A 19,431-nucleotide genomic window follows, 5' to 3' on the forward strand; every position below is an offset into this window, starting at 1 on the left:
TCCAAAACTAACCAAAAACACAAGTATCTTGAAAACGTAAACAGAAAATATGATCCGGGCAGCGGATCATAACAAATTTGTTCAACCTTGGCCCGCGGCTTTGTTCAGTTTTAAATTTTGGCCCACTCTGTATTTGAGTTTGACACCTATGTCTTAGAGTGTCTCCAGAAAAGCGCTATATAAATCAAATCCATTATTATCAATCTGTTAATATTACTTTTGGCCATGCATGAAGGGAAGTAGTACATTGTGACACTCACACTCACCATCAGTTGTTTCATGGAGGCGTGCTCCTCGTTTTCCCTGGCGGCGTTGTGGTCTTTGTGCACGATCTCCACCCGGATGTCGTTTTTCGCAGACACCACTCCTTTCAGATCTGTCAGACACAGATGGCACATTTATCTCAATAAGCCGCGCAATCACCGTTTTGTATTTGTTGACATTATAATTTCCCGAGTGCCGAGTTTTGCAATGTGACATATTCTGTGTCCCATAAAAGACCAATACAATACACAACAACTAATAATCACTAGGAACACACTATCTGGTCCTGCATACACAATATATGCAAGCTTCCACGGCGGCTCATTGTGTTTTAGGCACAATGCTGATGATGGTAACTTTCAGATAACAAATTCTTACTTTCAGTTTTAATTTTGCTTGCAAGTTCTCTCTGGTGAGCACAGATGGAGACGGGCAGTGAGGGCATAACCAGGTGCGCTTCTTCTGTAGTATACACACAATAAACATGCTGAAGGGACCAGTAGCACACTTTTTTCTCTTGTTTGCTTCTTGGAATGAGACACTTGCTGACGGTCTCAAACCTGAGTCACTTGGTGCATGGGTGGGTGGCAGTGAACGTAGCGCATGATGCAAATAGCCTGAAATGTGACTGAGCTTGCGTGAAATGAGTCCTTAGCACAATCTGGCTATGATCTCTGCGGCGCAAAAGATGTCCATCTCAAGAAGTGAGCTTCTGTGAAGTGTGACAGTTTTGCCGCCGCTTCCATTTATCTTTGAGAGCAGCTTTGGTTTGATTTAATGAAAAGCAAGATCTGTTACAATAGATGGGTATTTTCATGGCGATTGTGGACCTAATGATGCTTTGGCATGCAAGCTTTTGGGTGATGATGATGGCGGCGGGCAGACATACTTCTCTGGGAGCGGGTACAACAGAACGCTCCAATGGTGCCCATGAGGACGATGAAGGCCACCAAAGCTCCCACGGCAATGCCGATGATCACCGCCACGGGGAGGGATTCTGTGGAAAAACAGACACGCGTTTGTCTTGAGAAAGAGAATAATATTATTTCACACATACCAAGAAGACAATTCGGGACATCTTACGAACAACATGTAGACCGGTGTTTTTAAACATTTTTTGAGCCAAGGCGCATTTTTTTTCATAAAAAAAATCTGTAGGCACACCACCAGCAGAAATTATTAAAAAACGAAACTCAGTTGACAGTAAAAAGTTGTTGTCGCAATTGTTGGATATGAATTTAAACCATAACCAACCGTGCATCAATATAGCTCATGTCTTGTCTCAAAGTAAAGTCACCACCTGTTACATCATAACGTGACTTATTTGGAGTTTTTTGGTGTTTTCCTGTGCATAGTGTTTTAGTTGTTGTCTTACGCTCCTATTTTGGTGGCTTTTCCTGTTTTTTGGTATTTTCCTGTAGCAGTTTCATGCCTTCCTTTGAGCGCTACTCCCCACACTTGCTTTGTTTTAGCAATCAAGACTATTTAGGTTGTTGCTATCTTTTTTTTGTGTGGACATTGTTGATTGTCATGTCATGTACGGATGTACTTTGTGGACACCGTCTCTGACGCTGTAAGTCTTTGCGTCCAGCATTCTGTTTTTGTTTACTTTGTCGCCAGTTCAGTTTTAGTTTCGTTCTACATAGCCTTCCCTAAGCTTCATGGTATTTTCTTAGGGCCACTCACCTTTTGTTTATTTTTGGTTTAAGCATTAGATACCTTTTTACCTGCACGCTGCTTCCCACTGTGGTCTGCATATTGTGATCACGACAAACCGACATCCACAAACCCCGTTTCCATATGAGTTGGGAAATTGTGTTAGATGTAAATGTAAACGGAATACAATGATTTGCAAATCATTTTCAACCCATATTCAGTTGAATATGCTACAAAGACAACATATTTGATGTTCAAACTGACAAACATTTTTTTTTTTGCAAATAATCATTAACTTTAGAATTTGATGCCAGGAACATGTGAAAAAGAAGTTGGGAAAGGTGGCAATAAATACTGATAAAGTTGAGTAATGCTCATCAAACACTTATTTGGAACATCCCACAGGTGAACAGGCATTGGGAACAGGTGGGTGCCATGATTGGGTATAAAAGTAGATTCCATGAAATGTTCAGTCATTCACAAACAAGGATGGGGCGAGGGTCACCAATTTGTGAGCAAATTGTTGAACAGTTTAAGAAAAACCTTTCTCAACCAGCTATTGCAAGGAATTTAGGGATTTCACCATCTACGGTCCGTAATATCATCAAAGGGTTCAGAGAATCTAGAGAAATCACTGCACGTAAGCAGCTAAGCCCGTGACCTTCGATCCCTCAGGCTGTACTGCATCAACTAGCGACATCAGTGTGTATAAAGGATATCACCACATGGGCTCAGGAACACTTCAGAAACCGACTGTCCGTAACTACAGTTGGTCGCTACATCTGTAAGTGCAAGTTAAAACTCTCCTATGCAAGGCGAAAACCGTTTATCAACAACACCCAGAAACGCAGTCGGCTTTGCTGGGCCTGAGCTCATCTAAGATGGACTGATACAAAGTGGAAAAGTGTTCTGTGGTCTGACGAGTCCACATTTCAAATTGTTTTTGGAAACTGTGGACGTTGTGTCCTTTGGACCAAAGAGGAAAAGAACCATCCAGATTGTTATAGGTGCGAAGTTGAAAAGCCAGCATCTGTGATGGTATGGGGGTGTATTAGTGCCCAAGACATGGGTAGCTTACACATCTGTGAAGGCGCCATTAATGCTGAAAGGTACATACAGGTTTTGGAGCAACATATGTTGCCATCCAAGCAACGATACCATGGACACCCCTGCTTATTTCAGCAAGACAATGCCAAGCCACATGTTACTTCAATGTGGCTTCATAGTAAAAGAGTGCGGGTACCAGACTGGCCTGCCTGTAGTCCAGACCTGTCTCCCATTGAAAATGTGTGGCGCATTATGAAGCCTAAAATACCACAACGGAGACCTCCGGACTGTTGAACAATTTAAACTGTACATCAAGCAAGAATGGGAAATAATTCCACCTGAGAAGCTTAAAAAATGTGTCTCCTCAGTTCCCAAACGTTTACTGAGTGTTGTTAAAAGGAAAGGCCATGTAACACAGTGGTGAACATGCCCTTTCCCAACTACTTTGGCACGTGTTGCAGCCATGAAATTCTAAGTTAATTATTATTTGCAGAAAAAAATAAAGTTTATGAGTTTGAACATCAAATATCTTGTCTTTGTAGTGCATTCAATTGAATTGGGGTTGAAAAGGATTTGCACATCATTGTATTCCGTTTATATTTACATCTAACACAATTTCCCAACTCATATGGAAACAGGGTTTGTACAAAGCATTTAGCTACCTGCTGCCACCTACTGATATGGAAGAGTATTACACGGTTACTCTGCCAAGCTTCGGACAGCACAGACACTCAACAACAACACATAATTTGCAGATTATAATTAATGGTTTGCAAAAAATATTTTTAACCCAAATAGGTGAAATTACATAATCTCCCACGGCACACCAGACTGTATCTCACGGCACACTAGTGTGCCGCGCCAGAATGGTTGAAAAACACTGATGTAGACAACACTGTGGTGCACAACTTCTGTTTTAGTATGGCGCGGTACGCAATACGTGTACTGTAGTCATTATACCCACGCTATACGTAACGCGTGTCCCGCCTTGCACTTAACGGCATATAACACTACTTCTGTACATGTTAAATGGGGGAGACTGCAGCAAGACAATTGTTTCATTTCAAAAATATTAAATTCAGTCCCTGCTCTACCACCTAAGTATAGCTGACATCAAAGACATGCGCAGTAAGGATTTCGGAAGATGTGTTTTCATGCGCGACCAATTGTGATCCGAACGTGTGTGATTGTGTCAGAATATTCCGAATGGCGTGTTTACATGGAGCATTTGTATTCCGGTTTTGTTTTTAATCCGATTAAATGCGTACATGTGCACATAGCTATTGTTGGAGTTTCTTAGTGGAGTTACACAGTCAGTAGTGTTTGTGGTTCTAGTTTTTTTCATATATCTTTTGTTGTTGTCTCAGTTGAGCTTAGCTTTTTATGCAGAGCTTACCCTTTGCTAGTCTGTATATTTTTTCCTGCTGCACTCTTTTTGTTCCTTGTACTTTTCGTACATTAAATACTCATTAACATGCTATCAACTATTCTTTGGGGTCACAACCTCCGCTACAATGAGTGATCGTAACATATCACACCTTATTAAAACCTCAAATCAAAAAAATCAGAAACTGTAAACCATGATCATCAAAATTATAACAAATAAAACCTCAACATATTTCACTTTTTATGTAATGACTTTATATCACATATTCGTTTTACATTTGAAGTTGAATTGATTAAATGAACTCACTTTTAGTTACACCTTGTAAATTTGAATGTTAACAAACCTTTGCACGATATTCACATTTTTTGAGTTTCGCCTGTATGTGAGACAAAAACACATGCTTTTCTTTTTTCTGTGCATTACACAGAGAAAAACTGCCAGCATGAAGCGTCTAACAATACAGGTAATGAAGTGCACAAGTATGCGAACAATTCCAAAAGTGCTCTATTTACATGCCGTGACCTATATTTTAACCAATATATAGCAAGTAGCGACATTGGTATAGTAAGCGCTGACACCGAGGAACTACTTTTTTGGCGTTGTGACTTTAACCGAAAATCCTCGAGTACATTAAACATATGTTTCTTATTGCAAGTTTGTCCTTAAATAAAATAGTGAACATACAAGACAACTTGTCTTTTAGTAGTAAGTAAACAAACAAAGGATCCTGATTAGTCTGCTGATGAATGCAGTAACATATTGTGTCATTTTCCAATTTATTTTGTCAAAATTATTAAGGACACGTGGTAGAAAATGAATTATTAATCTACTTGTTCATTTACTGTTAATATCTGCTTACTTTCTCTTTTAACATGTTCTATCTACACTTCTGTTAAAATGTAATAATAATGTTTTATTCTGTTGTTTGGATGCTTTACATTAGTTTTGGATGATACCACAAATGTGGGTATCAATCCGATACCAAGTCGTTACAGGATCATACATTGGTCATATTCAAAGTCCTCATGTGTCCAGGGAGATATTTCCTAAGTTTATAAACATAATATAAATTTAAAAAAACCCGAAAGAAGATGTTGTAATGTCAAAAAATATAGACGTGGATGTTAGGTGTAGATCCACCAATGGCGTTTGTTTACATTTTGACGAAGGTGAGCTATACGGTGTGTAGTGAAGCATGTTTAACTATTCCTTGTCCTGCAGGGATGATACTTGTAAGAAACTTAGTTTATTTATCGGGGCGGCATAGCTCAGTCGGTAAAGTGGCCGTGCCAGCAACTTGAGGGTTCCAGGTTCGATTCCCGCTTCCGCCATCCTAGTCACTGCCGTTGTGTCCTTGGGCAAGACACTTTACCCACCTGCTCCCAGTGCCACCCACACTGGTTTAAATGTAACTTAGATATTGGGTTTCACTATGTAAAGCGTTTTTAGTCACTAGAGAAAAGTGCTATATGAATGTAATTCACTTCATATTTGTCGCCATGGAAGCCAGGATTAGTGATTTAGAAGTAGCTAAAACACTTTAGCTGCTAGCTAGCAAGCCATGTCTTAAAGCACCTTTTTCTGAGGGTGTGTCAGTGTCATAACTTCACCTTTATCTTTAGTTTTTTAAGCCAAAATGCGTCCCTTCTCCTTGTCTGCTTGTAAGTACTCTGTGATTGTGCACTGCCGAACATGCTCGTCAACCAGCAATGACACGACGTGACGACGACGGGGGCACGGGGGAGTGGTGCCGGACCGGTACTTTTCAGAGGCGGTATAGTACAGAATATGATTCATTAGTATCGCGGTAATATACAAATACTGGTATACCGTACAACCCGATGTCCAATTATTGTATTAATTAGACGATCCACTGTAAGTATCTGTGTGTGTTAAACACAGTGCTGGTTTGTGTTTTTTTTCTGCACTAGAGGACAAGTATGATCACAAACCTGCAGGCAAAATATCTCCATGCAGCTGTGGTGTTTAAAGGTCCTCATCAAACTCTTTAATGAGGGCCGGAGTTCCCTACATTCTTGACCTCCTTGCAATAGTGCAAGTGAAGCCAAACAGGCAAGTGCTCTTCCTACACCATTAAAGACAGTTTAATGCCTCCATTGGTCAATGTCACTTTCACATGAGCAGCTTATAATTTATCATCTGCGATAAGTGGAGAGACTAAGCGACCTTCCCCGGTGGCAGAGAGGGAAAAGGTCAACAGATAGAACGTATTAATTTTTCTTAAAAGGGTCTCTTAATGAAGATTGGGAAGTTGTATGTCTGTTTAGAATGTTATTCGGGATATCTTAACAGTACCACACAGGGGGGGTTATAGGAGCAGCTGTGGCAGAGGCTTTAAAATGTTTGATTCTCTTGGAAAACAACTTTTTAATGGCTGCCCTTGAGCAAGGCAACTAGGACCATGTCCACTCTAACAGAGGAACTTTACAAATAGATAAACATGACAGTTTCAAATTGATTTGCTATTTTTCCTGTTTTGTATAATTTCCTATCTGGTCCTGCAATTATGGTTCTACTTCCTGATGGATCCCTTGTTTTGCTGCACCTTTTGCCTTCTGTTACGTTTCCTGCCAGCACACCGGTTTTCCATTAGGGAACCTCGTCTATTTAGTTTCATCCCTTGCTCCTTGCCAGTGCTTGATCATTGTGCTTTGTACCTCAATAAGTGTTTGTCTTCACTGTAAAAAAGACCTGACAAAATATATAATAAAAATATTAGATTTTATAAAAAAAATAAATAAAAAAAAAGTCAAATTATTTTACTTAATAAAACATCCTGAATTAAGATTTGTATATCCAGAAATCAGCAGGACTTTTAAGCAAGACTTATTTTATTTTGAAAAGCATTTTTCATCTTGCAATTTTTAAGTTAAGCATCCCCCTTAAACAATATATTGTATGTTGGGAAAACCAAAATATCTTATTTGTATAGTTATTTATTATATTTTTTAACAGTTTTAAATTAGAATAGTACTTGTACGATAGTAACATTATATATACATATTTTTTAACAAGTACACATGCCAAAATAATTAAACGGTAATACAAAAATATGTTTTCCAGGTTGGTTGGTTGAAGTTTATATCGAACAGGTATACAGTAAATCACATATGTTACTCTTTTTTTTTTTTTTTTTATAGGACATTTGAAAAAGTCTACTTTATTACTTTAAACAAATCTATTTACAAAAATCGTGTCTGAACAGAAGAAACGGAAAGTATAAACAATGGAACATTGTTTTAATTTGGAAGGATTTTTCTTTCCAAAATAATTCACTTTATTAAACTATTCTTTGCGTAATAAAATAGTGTTACTTTTAGTATTTAACGATACTATGGTAATGAAAAATATGTTTTCAACGTTGGTTGTTTTGAAGTTTATTTCGAACATGCACAGTATACAGTAAATCACTGTATACAATATATTGTATGTTGGGAAAACCCAAATATCTTATTTGAATAGTTGTTTATTATATTTTTTAACAGTTTTAAATTAGAATAGACATAATATTTTAAGGTTTCTCATAGTCATTCACATCGACGTCCCACTGGGGTGAGTTTTTCCTTGCCCGTATGTGGGCTTTGTACCGAGGATGTCGTTGTGGCTTGTGCAGCCCTTTGAGACACTTGTGATTTAGGGCTATATAAATAAAGATTGATTGATTGATTGATTGAATATAATTGTCCATGCTAAAATTAAGATTACGATGAATAATTAATAAAATAAAGAATAAAAATGGCAAATCATTAGCAGTGTTCTTTGCACTTTCGTGCTGTACTAGTTTTTTTTAGCCTTACCTTGCTTTTCCGATAACAAAAAGGGCTTTTACCTTCACTTTGCCTTCCTTGCTCTGCATCCTGTGGTCAAAAGAACGGCATTTTTTTGTCCCAGACTTTTAAAAACTTGGATAGTAAACTGATTTTTGTTGGTTTCTTACATAATCATGTAACCTTATTGAACAATATTATATTACAATGTTTTTGGTGGAAAAATGTTCTTCAACCAATTAGGTTCCTCTGCACTAATAAGTGATATATTGTACAATAACACAGATGTATCTCTAAATATGTATATAACATTTGCCTAGCCTTTTGAAAAAACAAATGTTAACAAATAATTTTAATATTAAAGCGACGTCCCAAAAGCTGCCCAATCAAGTCACTGTGCAGTCTTTGGTCACGTGACATCCAAAGCTCACTGGCCGGATGTGATGATACTCACACAACACAGACACAGAAACACACTATTTGTCTGCTAACGTCTCACACCACGAGCACATGAATTGGAGAAGAGGAAGATGGAACCTGTCGGACCTTGGCTCCCACCTTGTTCCTTAAGGCGTATGATCTCGGTGTCGGAGCCGAAGCTGTTCCACGCCGTGCAGTTGTAGATGGTCTGGAAGTCAGCTGGCACTATGTTACTCATGGTCAGCGTGGAGATGACGCCTTCTTCCGTGGTCACCGTCTCAACCGTGTAGCGGCCGGACGTCCCAGACTCTAACACGGTCTCCTTCCAGGACCAGGCCTAAAGAAGCAGCACAGAGATAAAGATACCATATGTCTTAGTCACCTTGTGAATGCATGAGGACCTTTGGCGGAGGATTTATAGAATAGTGAGGAGTGAACGCAGTAAAGCGACAATAAAGGAGTGGAGGGCTGAAAGCCAACTCAGCCTACTCAATAAAACACTTTTTGCTAGTGTGTGTGCGTAGCTCTATGGAAATAAATGTCAGTATTTACAGAAGGTCCATCAGTGTGGACCAGAATAAAATACTGTTTGATAGATTGCTATACTCTTGTGTTCAAACGTTGGTCACCTGAGATTTAAATCATCTTATCTTTTCAGGCAGGTTGATATTCCTGCTTTCCTGTTTTTTCCCATCAACGTCGGATTCTTTGCCAGAAAACACTTTTGTTGTTCGCTTTAAAAAAAACTACATCCAGTCCCTCTTTAGTTGCTCTTTGAGTCCATTAGAATGAAGTTGACGACAAACATGTGAACCAAGTGAGCGTAAAAAAAATGAAATGCTCCAATGTGTTAGTTTCCTCTTTTTTTTTTTCCATAATTTTAATTGTAGAGTAGCTTAAAAAACATTAATTATGTCTTTTAATAGGACATTTGAAAAAGTCTATACTACCTGAAACAATTTACTTGCAAAAACGTTGTCTAAATAGAAGAAACGGAAAGTATAAACAATGGAAAGTTGTTTTAATTTGGAAGGATTTTTTTTAACCAAAATAATTCACTTTATTAAACTATTTTTTGCATAATAATATAGTATTACTTAAGATTAAGATTAGTTTATTTCAAAAGGGACAATGCAATTCCATAAAAAACATGACTACACATGGTTAAAAAAAGCCATAATTAGCCAGAAGGCTGGTTTTCATCTGTAGTCCCCTGGTCGTGATGTAAAAAAGGCAGTAAAATTAAAATTTCAAAGAAAAGGAAAAGAAAAAGCGAGAAAAAGAAAAAAAGCACACAATACATAAACAATATAATAAAAAATCAAATTCAACATCACAACATAACATTTATCATAGCATCAAAACAGACTCATATTTTAGTGCTGGCACTACTGATATTATTTAACGATAGGAATATTACTAGTACTATAGAAACATTATATGTACATATATTTTAACAAGTAAACATGCCAAAATTATTAAACGGTAATCCAAAAATACGTTTTTGAGGTTGGTTGGTTCAAGTTTATTTCGAACATGTATACAGTAAATCACATATGTTACTCATTTATTTTTATAGGACATTTGAAAAAGTCTACTTTATTACTTTAAACACATCTACTTACAATAATCTTGTCTGAACAGAAATAACGGAAAGTATAAACAATGGAAAATTTAATTTGGAAGGATTTTTCTTTCCAAAATAATTCACTTTATTAAGCTATTTGTTGCACAATAAGATAGTGTTACTTGTAGTATTTAATGATAATATGGTAATTCAAATTATGTTTTCAAGGTTCCATATATTTTTTAAATGTTCATTTACAACATGTCCAAAAATGAGCAGGAAGAAGCAAGTCTTATCTCATCCTACCCCTTTTCCACTTCATAGCAATTACTAACATATATGTTCACTTCCTGTTCTTAATTTGTACACACTTTACATCAATGCATTCTAAATACATCAGTTCTATTCATAAACACTTATATCAGTTATGATTCACTTAATGAGATGAACAATATCTTTTGTTAAATGTTAGACATTTATACTAATTATTTTTCCTTGTACTTTGTAAACACTTGTTTGTTTAAACAGCCTCTTAAACTGGATCATATTATTAGTACATTGGTGATTTGTTTTATTAATCCATCCAACGTGGTTGGATTAAACATCTAAAATATATGAACATTATGTTGTATACTTTTGTGTTTTAACATGTTTTAAGCAATTTTAGAAATTTAGAAAACATTTTACAAAAGCATTTTTTTAAATTATCAAATTAATTTTAAATAAATCCGTCAAAAATGTGTCAATATGGTATGGAGGGCCAAGTGGTACAAAAGTAAATACACATTTAAATCATTACTTAAATGTGTCCATTAATTGTAAGTGGAATTAAATATACACTTGTCCTATTAAATGTTCAGTTCAGTTCAGTTTCAGTTTATTTCGAACATGTATACGATACAATGTAATGCATCACACAATTCCAGCTGTTTCATTACAGCATGTCCAAAAAGGAGTAGGAATAAGCAGAGCTTATTTAATCCTACCCCTTTTCATACCATAGCCATGTTATCCAATTTTCGTGTTCTCTGTAACAGAACAGTGAATAAATAATTATTATATAACTAATATACCATAGTAAAGCAAACAAATATTAAATTCATAAATAATATTTGTCTCTTAATTTCCTCGTTTATTAATAAAGTATTTCTAACTGACTGTCTGACTGTCAATAAAAAAAAAAAAAGGACACAAAAAAAGTGTTCAAGATGTTCATCATAATTCTTGTTCTGTGTACTTTGTGAACACTTGTAGTTTGAACAGTCTCTTAAACTGAATCTTATTGGTGCTTTATTTGATTTCTTTGGTTAATCCATTCCATAATTGAATTCCACATACTGATACACTAAAGGTTTTAAGTGTTATACGAGCATACAAATGTTTTAAATTACACGTTACTCTAAGGTTATATTTCTCCTCTTTTGTTGAAAATAATTGTTGTACATGCTTGGGTAGCAGATTATAGTTTGCTTTCTACATCATTTTAGCTGTTTGCAAATGCACCAAATCGTCAAATTTGTGATTCAATAAATAAAGGGTTTGTATGTTCTCTATATCCAACATTATGTATAATTGATCTTTTTTGTAACAGTTAGTAAATGTGTACATTTATTTAATGTGAGATTATACTCTATTTCATGAGTGTTCATTATTTCATGATTGAATTATTTAATTAATGACACATTTTAAGTAGTTATGGAAATACTTATTCATACAATTTTGTCCTATTTGGCCCTCCATAGTATGGGTGATACAATGACTGAAAAAACATGATTACTAAAATAATATACAACTTTTCTTGCTGAAATACCTTTTTTTTATCCCAATTGACTCATGTTAATACATTCTTGAAAATGCAACCTGCCTTATTACCTGTATAAACGTTCATCTTGCCCAAACCTTAAGTCTCCTATTGCCAACCTGTCCCCAATTAGCTGATCTTATGAAATATGCCCACAGAGGGTAGTACGCGCAGGCCAGCACCGCACGTTAATAATTAGGGCTTTCAGAGCTGCCTGTTTATATTATGGCTATAAATCTCGACGGGATCCACGCTGTGTAAATCAAACGAGCGCCGCTGTTCCAACTGCTGTTTCGACCTTTTCCGTAAGGTAACGAATGCTCATCATTACACCGTAATGTCGCTCAGCGTCTTACCTCCAATCGTAACAAGGGCCGAGATGAGGGAATGTACTCACGATGCGATCTGGAGGAGGAGTGCTTCGAATGAAACATTTGATTTGTCCTTTCTCGCCGTGCAAGGCTTGTTGTGTCTGAGTGCTGGAGATGGTGGGCGGCCCTGCAAACAACAGTTATGAAGAAGGCGCGTCAGTGCAATGGAAGAATGCGAGTCTGACACAGGGAGGTGGGTTACATGAGGATTCTTGTGAGAAAAGTTATTTCAAATGTGCTGTACTGCTGGATTACAGTGGTGCCTCGGGATACCAACACCCCGGTTTACTAGTTTTTCGGGATACGGGCTACTTGCTATGCCATCTGGTGTCTTAACCGTTAGCATTAGCTAATATAGCTTTGTTTTTCAAGCACGGTAATAAGGGAACATGAATGTGAAGGACAGTGCTGAGAAGAGGTGGATGATGCTCATTTAATTAAATAGTTTTCTGAAAATGTTTAAAAAGTAATTAACTATAATTACTCTGGGTAACACTTGGCACACTGACAAAGCTTAACCTATTGTTACTATAACAATCTACAAGGTTAATAGAGTTGGCTTCTCTTTCTTCCCCTCCATGTATCTGCTTTCTTTTGTATTTCAAGTTATCATTACATATATGTATTGTTGCATTTGAACAATTGTATTGTTGATAATGGAGGTAATTATTGTTATTATTCATCGGTATTTGTATTGCTCCATTTGTAGTGTAATAATGTTCATTGTCATTTCTGTATTATTATTCATTTCACTAACTGCTTTTTTGCTATCACTTTACCATCATAGTTGTACATATCCTATTTGCTGATGTTGTTCTGTTGTTGTGGTTGTTATTGTTGTTGTTGTTATCTCTCTGTCTTATCCCCGCAATTTCCCTCTCTGTCTTCCTTTTTTTTTCCACTTTCTATCCCCTCCTGGGGGGCCCGGCTGCACCAAATAATATAAATCCATTTAATAAAGTCAAATACAAATAAGGCAACAAGAGAAGTATCCCACACTTCTCTTTTGTAAAGATAATTTGTACAGCCGATATGTGCATCTACATCAACAATATGATTTGTCTGAGTAGCTGGACAGGACCAAAAAAATATATATAATAATTATAATTACTTGTTACTTCACCAAAAAGTAGTTTAATTACTAACAAAGTTATTATTTAATAAATGTAATTCATTACTAGAGAAAGTAATTAATATGTATCTACCATATAGCCGAGGTTTCTGTGGTTTATCCATTATACAGTGCTCAACACCGGGGTAGAGCGGAATATACGTTAGGTCAGGAACAAACACAAGAGGCTATTTCATCCCTACAAGCCTGTTTTGCGGGTTTCCTAGGATTTTATTGCTTTAAAAATAAAAATAAATAATAATAATAATATGTGTGTATATATATATATATATATATATATATATATATATATATATATATATATATATATATATATATATATATATAAATAATAATAATATATATATAGTATTATTTTTTTTATTTTTTTTAAAGCAATAAAATCCCAGGAAACCTGTTCAAATGCAACAATACATATATATAATGATATCTGGCATATGCAGTTAAGAGACGTTTCATATGAAAGAACAGTGTGTGTTTAAAGTACCAGTAGAGCGGAAAAAACAAGTTGACTTTATATGCTTATTTGTGTTTCATTGTATATATTAACCCACATCCAATCGTATTTACAATCCACAAAAAGAAAAAAAAACAGTTTAAAAGTCACAAAATGCCATAAATTCAGTCAGCCATTTGGAATATTCCGCTTCGGACACCTTCGACTATTTCCGGAGATTGACGTCACAATGGGAACGCTTCTGCACTCTGACCATAGTGTCAGATCAGTCTTACTGGAAATACGTAAAGACTAGACAGAGATGTGTGGTCCATCATTCACAATCTATATATAAAACATGAACACATATGTTTTTCTTTTTTTTAATGCATTCTAGGTCGTAAATAAATAAATAAATACATAAAAAGTCTGCTGACAATGTAGTCAATGGGGGCTATCTTTTTTCCCCACAAAGCCCTCTAAATAACCATCCAAAAACCGCCAACAATACTCTTTATACATATCCTGACCTGAAAATTGACCAAATATTGGCGGTTGTTATTATAAGCGCCAACGCAAACCGACTATTTTTTTAGCGGCGCAATGATACAGACACCTCAGTAGACCTTTGCTGCTTTACTGCAATGTCCTGCTGCTCAGTTGGAAAGAGGATTTCCAACTGAGTCCATGCTGGGTGCTGCTTGAGTGATTGTTTCCACGCCAAGTATTTGAACCAGTAACTGGACATGTCACAGACAACAAATGCATCAAATTATGGCACTGTTTGATATGATGTGATTCAATGTTAGATATGTCAGATACAGTTAGAGATGCTAACTCAGTAGAAGCATTTAAGTCCCATCTTAAAACTCATTTTTATACACGAGCCTTTAAAAAGACCCCCCTTTTAGACCAGTTGATCTGCCGTCTCTTTTCTGCTCTGCCCCCCTCTCCTGCGTGGAGAGGTTATTAGGTGACCACAGATGAAGCACTAGCTGTTCAAAGGGGTGGACCACTCATCTGTGCATCAGTTGGTGAAGTGAAGTGAATTATATTTATATAGCGCTTTTTCTCTAGTGACTCAAAGCGCTTTACATAGTGAAACCCAAAATCTAAGTTACATTTAAACCAGTGTGGGTGGCACTGGAAGCAGGTGGGTAAAGTGTCTGGCTCAAGGACACAACGGCAGTGACTAGGATGGCGGAAGCGGGGATTGAACCTGCAACCCTCAAGTTGCTGGCACGGCCACTCTACCAACCGAGCTATACCGCCCCTATATCTATATATTGGGGACGTCTATATTGGGGACGTCTATAACGTTTTTTTTATTAAATGTGCTTTTTTGTGTGCTACAGTTTGTATTTGTAAAGTTAAAGTTAAGTTAAAGTACCAATGATTGTCACACACACACTAGGTGTGGTGAAATTTGTCCTCTGCATTAGACCCATCCACTTGATCACCCCCTGGGAGGTGAGGGGAGCAGTGGGCAGCAGCGGCGCCGCGCCCGGGAATAATTGTTGGTGATTTAACCCCCAATTCCAACCCTTGATGCTGAGTGCCAAGCAGGGAAGAATGCTGGTATGAGCTTTTAAACATAACCCGTTAACTGCTGCCAATAAAATGGTGAATACGATACTCTTTAGGGTTCATATGTTTGTAAATCTGACTGTGATGAAGTCAGTGCCTCACCAGCCATCAACCTCACCGCACGTCACTGAAAAGTACTAATTTTGGTACCCATCCCTAGTTGCAACACAACCACAAATATGTCACTCCATTGTTTTGTAATCACTCTTATTGCTGTTCTTCTTGATTTAAGTTTCCAAATCACGCTCATTCCAGTTTGGAAATTGCATGCAATTTTCTACTAAATCCTCTTGAGATTATGATGGATGCAGTGCATAGCTTCCCGGGACTCCTCATAGGAAAGATGTATCGCCAGGTCTCCTCCTACTGTATTGTCTAGCAGAGGACATGCAAGGACGAGATGAAGAGCCTAAGACCTCATTCTGGATCATGTTTATTCTTTTGATTTATGGCTTGTTTGATTCCTCCCCAGTAAGATAAAACTTACTGGGAAGGGCTAGTAAGGCGTAATCAGGACAACCCAGACTCAAGAAGACAAATATACTCTTTGTCGTGAAGAAGATCACGCACAATCGCTTTTGCCTGCAGACGATTTGACCTCCAATAATGTAAAAATAATCATCTTCTCCTACATGCGTGATATTAAATCGGGTTGTTATGACAAACTGTGCGGTTTATTTGAATACAACCCATATGCTGCTGCTGCTGCCTTCTTAAATGTCAGGGACTTAACAGTTAATAGCCTTTGGGTTCCCTCCGCTCAAAAGGCATTTCAAAAGGTTTTTCTGCATCTCTTTAAAACTTCATCAGATCTTGCCTGACAGAAACATCTGAGCCAAAGTGACATGTCTGCCTGCCATCTGGTCTGGAGGCTCTTCACACCAGGTGACCACTTTTATATATATATATATATATATATATATATATATATATATATATATATATATATATATATATATGAAGATGTCAGACTTGACTCAAGTCGGCCCTCTCACTTTGTTTTGCTTTGGTGTTTGATATATGCAATGGACAGGCGGACACGTTGCAGTTAATTGGGTATGTTCATAGCCAAACGTGAAGGTGCAAGGTATTTGCTTGTTAGCAGGAATAAACAAAAGCAGGGATTGTATTAAACATTGTGAAAGTCAATCTGTACTATTATATTACATTTTCAAATCTACTTCTACTCCTGAACTCCTGAAAATACTTTACGTCAAAACATGCACACATACTTTATCAGTTTTCTGACAAATGGGGCGGTATAGCTCGGTTGGTAGAGCGGCCGTGCCAGCAACTTGGGGGTTGCAGGTTCGATCCCCGCTTCCACCATCCTAGTCACTGCTGTTGTGTCCTTGGGCAAGACACTTTACCTACCTGCTCCCAGTGCCACCCACACTGGTTTAAATGTAACTTAGATATTGGGTTTCCCAATGTAAAGCGCTTTGAGTCACTTGAGAGAAGCGCTATATAAATGTAATTCACTTCACTTCACAAATACAACCCCAATGTATGCACACAAGGGCAGAAAAAGAGAGCAAAAACAAAAGGTATAAAGTAGACTAACAATTTACCATAATAGCAATATAGCATATATGCAACATTGACATATTATATATTGCCCCTAAGCATCAGTTTCATGCTCAGTTTTCACGTCTCCGCTCGGGATGGTTTCCTGCTGGCCCCACTATAGACTGGACTCTTACTATTATGTTGGATCCACTATGGACTGGACTCTCACAATATTATGTCAGACCCACTCGACATCCATTGCATTCGGCCTCCCCTAGAGGGGGTTGGGGGTTACCCACATATGCGGTCCTCTCCAAGGTTTCTCATAGTCATTCACATCGACGTCCCACTGGGGTGAGTTTTTCCTTGCCCTTATGTGGGCTCTGTACCGAGGATGTCGTTGTGGCTTGTGCAGCCCTTTGAGACACTTGTGATTTAGGGCTATATAAGTAAACATTGATTGATTGATTGATTGATTGATGTAGTGACGTCTTTTGCAAGATGTTTTGATGAATAGCAATTCACACGGGAGTCAAAAGTGTGACAACCGTCGCTTTTCTTCCCCACAGGAGGGAACAAATATTAGAACATGTTTTGTTTTTTTTCTCCTACAAAAAAAGTCAGACCGTCTTATATTTGAGGTATTAATACGTGCAAATGAGCAAGTGACGCCAAACGATTACTCCCCCACTGTGAGCTTTTTTACCTGTCACACACGCACACGCCAGTGACCGGGAGAGATAGCAGGTGTGGAAAAAACAGGTCTTGAAAATGATGGATCGGGTCATTTGGTTATATTAGGTGTGGTCTAATGCCATCAGTCGTTTTTAACATGACATTTCCACCTCTTTCCTATAGAACACCAACCAAAAAAAAAAAGACAGGAAGATGATTCCAATACTATTTTGCAGAGTTTCACCCTCAGTGCTCAACTGACATTTTGCATATGAATAAAAAAAAAAACTACTTAAGTGACACTCCTCACAAAGCGAGCGAGCCATTTATCCCTTAGAAAATAGGGCGAGGACGCAATCAAACATTTACGAGTCTCCAGTGATGGCGCGGGTTAAAGACGCTGTGAGTGGGCGGCGCATGTTGATTAGCGAGACGACTCGCCTCACTTGCCAACTTCCTCCAAACTCTGCCATCTCTCCTACGATTGGAGTTTATTACCTGTCTCTTATTAAAATGAATTAACATTTTAATGACTTTGCCAGATGGCGCCTCGGTATGCTACTGGAAGGGCTGCGAAATGAATGACGGCACTAATTTAAAACCGTTTTTTTGGTGTTGTTTTTGTTTCCGTCTAATGACAGCAGTGTGTTTTTACATGAAACATGCCTGTTCTTCCCGAGTGTTAACACAGAGCTGGATCAATAGCTTGCAGGTGGCAAAGGGCTTACAGTCCTGGCTAAAGAGGATCTATTCTATGGATCCCACTTGCAAATGAGAGGCATAATTAGCCTTATCTCCCTGACTCAGGTCCAAAGAATGTATCAGTGCTGAGAGCCAAACAGATAGTGGGCCGTGCTGCACAACATCAGCAGGGAGGTCATCAAAGTATGAGGTAGCAATTTGTCATTTAATTCATCCGGAGGAGGCGTCAATCCGGTTACGCAACTTTGTCGTGGGTGTCAAAAGGCCAGCGCTTACATTTCTCTGCATAACTGCTGCAAAATAAAAAAGCTTGACATTTTTTCTCAATTGTGTACAACAGCTTTTGAGCTTTGTTCTGGCGAGATAAGAGCGGGAACAAAGCAGGTACGCAAACATCAGCTACATGGTGGACACTTTGAGAAGAGACGGGAGAATCCTTTGTAAGGCGATGCTGTCAATGTGGAATATGCGCCTGATCTGACAACATGAGTGTGTCTTCATGACTAAAATAGCAACAAGGATGTTTCAAGTGCTGGATGTACTATTTTTTATGTCAATGGTAATTACTTAATATTGCCAACTGGAAGCAATGTTGCGTATATTACTGCCATTGAATTATTTTGTTTTACATTACGAGTTGTGGTAACAATTCATTGTGCAACAAATTAAGGGCTGACAATGTTGGCACATATTTTTATAGTCCATAAAAAGTAAATCATAAGTAAATTCAACCTGAAAAAAAATATGTGCACTTTTTTTATTTTTAATACTCTGATTTTTCAAAATTGAACATCAAAACTGAAATTTTGAGTTTCAAAGTTGATCTTTTCATGTACAAAACTTTTGGACATACATAATTTAGTTTCAGGACTGTATATGTATTTTTTAAATTACATTTTAATACATGTAATGTATACAAACAAAATTAATATTTTATATTGTGCCCCCTCCCAGTAATATATATATATATATATATATATATATATATATATATATATATATATACAAAAAAAGTCAGACCGTCTTATATTTGAGGTATTAATACGTGCAAATGAGCAAGTGACGCCAAACGATTCCTCCCCCCACGTG

At 37.4% G+C, this 19,431-nt stretch overlaps 1 protein-coding gene across 8 annotated transcripts in view; it reads right to left on the minus strand.

Moving 5' to 3' along the window:
* kirrel3b (kirre like nephrin family adhesion molecule 3b) overlaps positions 1-19,431 on the minus strand; it is a 430,118-nt gene that overhangs the window by 24,932 nt on the left and 385,755 nt on the right. For 2 of the 8 annotated variants that reach the window (XM_061972697.1, XM_061972698.1), the window contains exons 12-16: positions 12,328-12,428; positions 8,689-8,899; positions 1,154-1,261; positions 643-726; positions 261-376 (exon numbers count right to left, since the gene is read on the minus strand). In XM_061972697.1, coding sequence (XP_061828681.1) covers positions 261-376; positions 643-726; positions 1,154-1,261; positions 8,689-8,899; positions 12,328-12,428 — 620 coding nt within the window. The remainder of the gene's footprint in view (positions 1-260; positions 377-642; positions 727-1,153; positions 1,262-8,688; positions 8,900-12,327; positions 12,429-19,431) is intronic. The other 6 variants (XM_061972702.1, XM_061972701.1, XM_061972699.1 and 3 more) reach the window with 6 other exon arrangements.

The sequence above is a fragment of the Nerophis lumbriciformis genome, linkage group LG17 (genome assembly GCF_033978685.3).
Source record: "Nerophis lumbriciformis linkage group LG17, RoL_Nlum_v2.1, whole genome shotgun sequence".
Classification (NCBI taxonomy): domain Eukaryota; kingdom Metazoa; phylum Chordata; class Actinopteri; order Syngnathiformes; family Syngnathidae; genus Nerophis; species Nerophis lumbriciformis.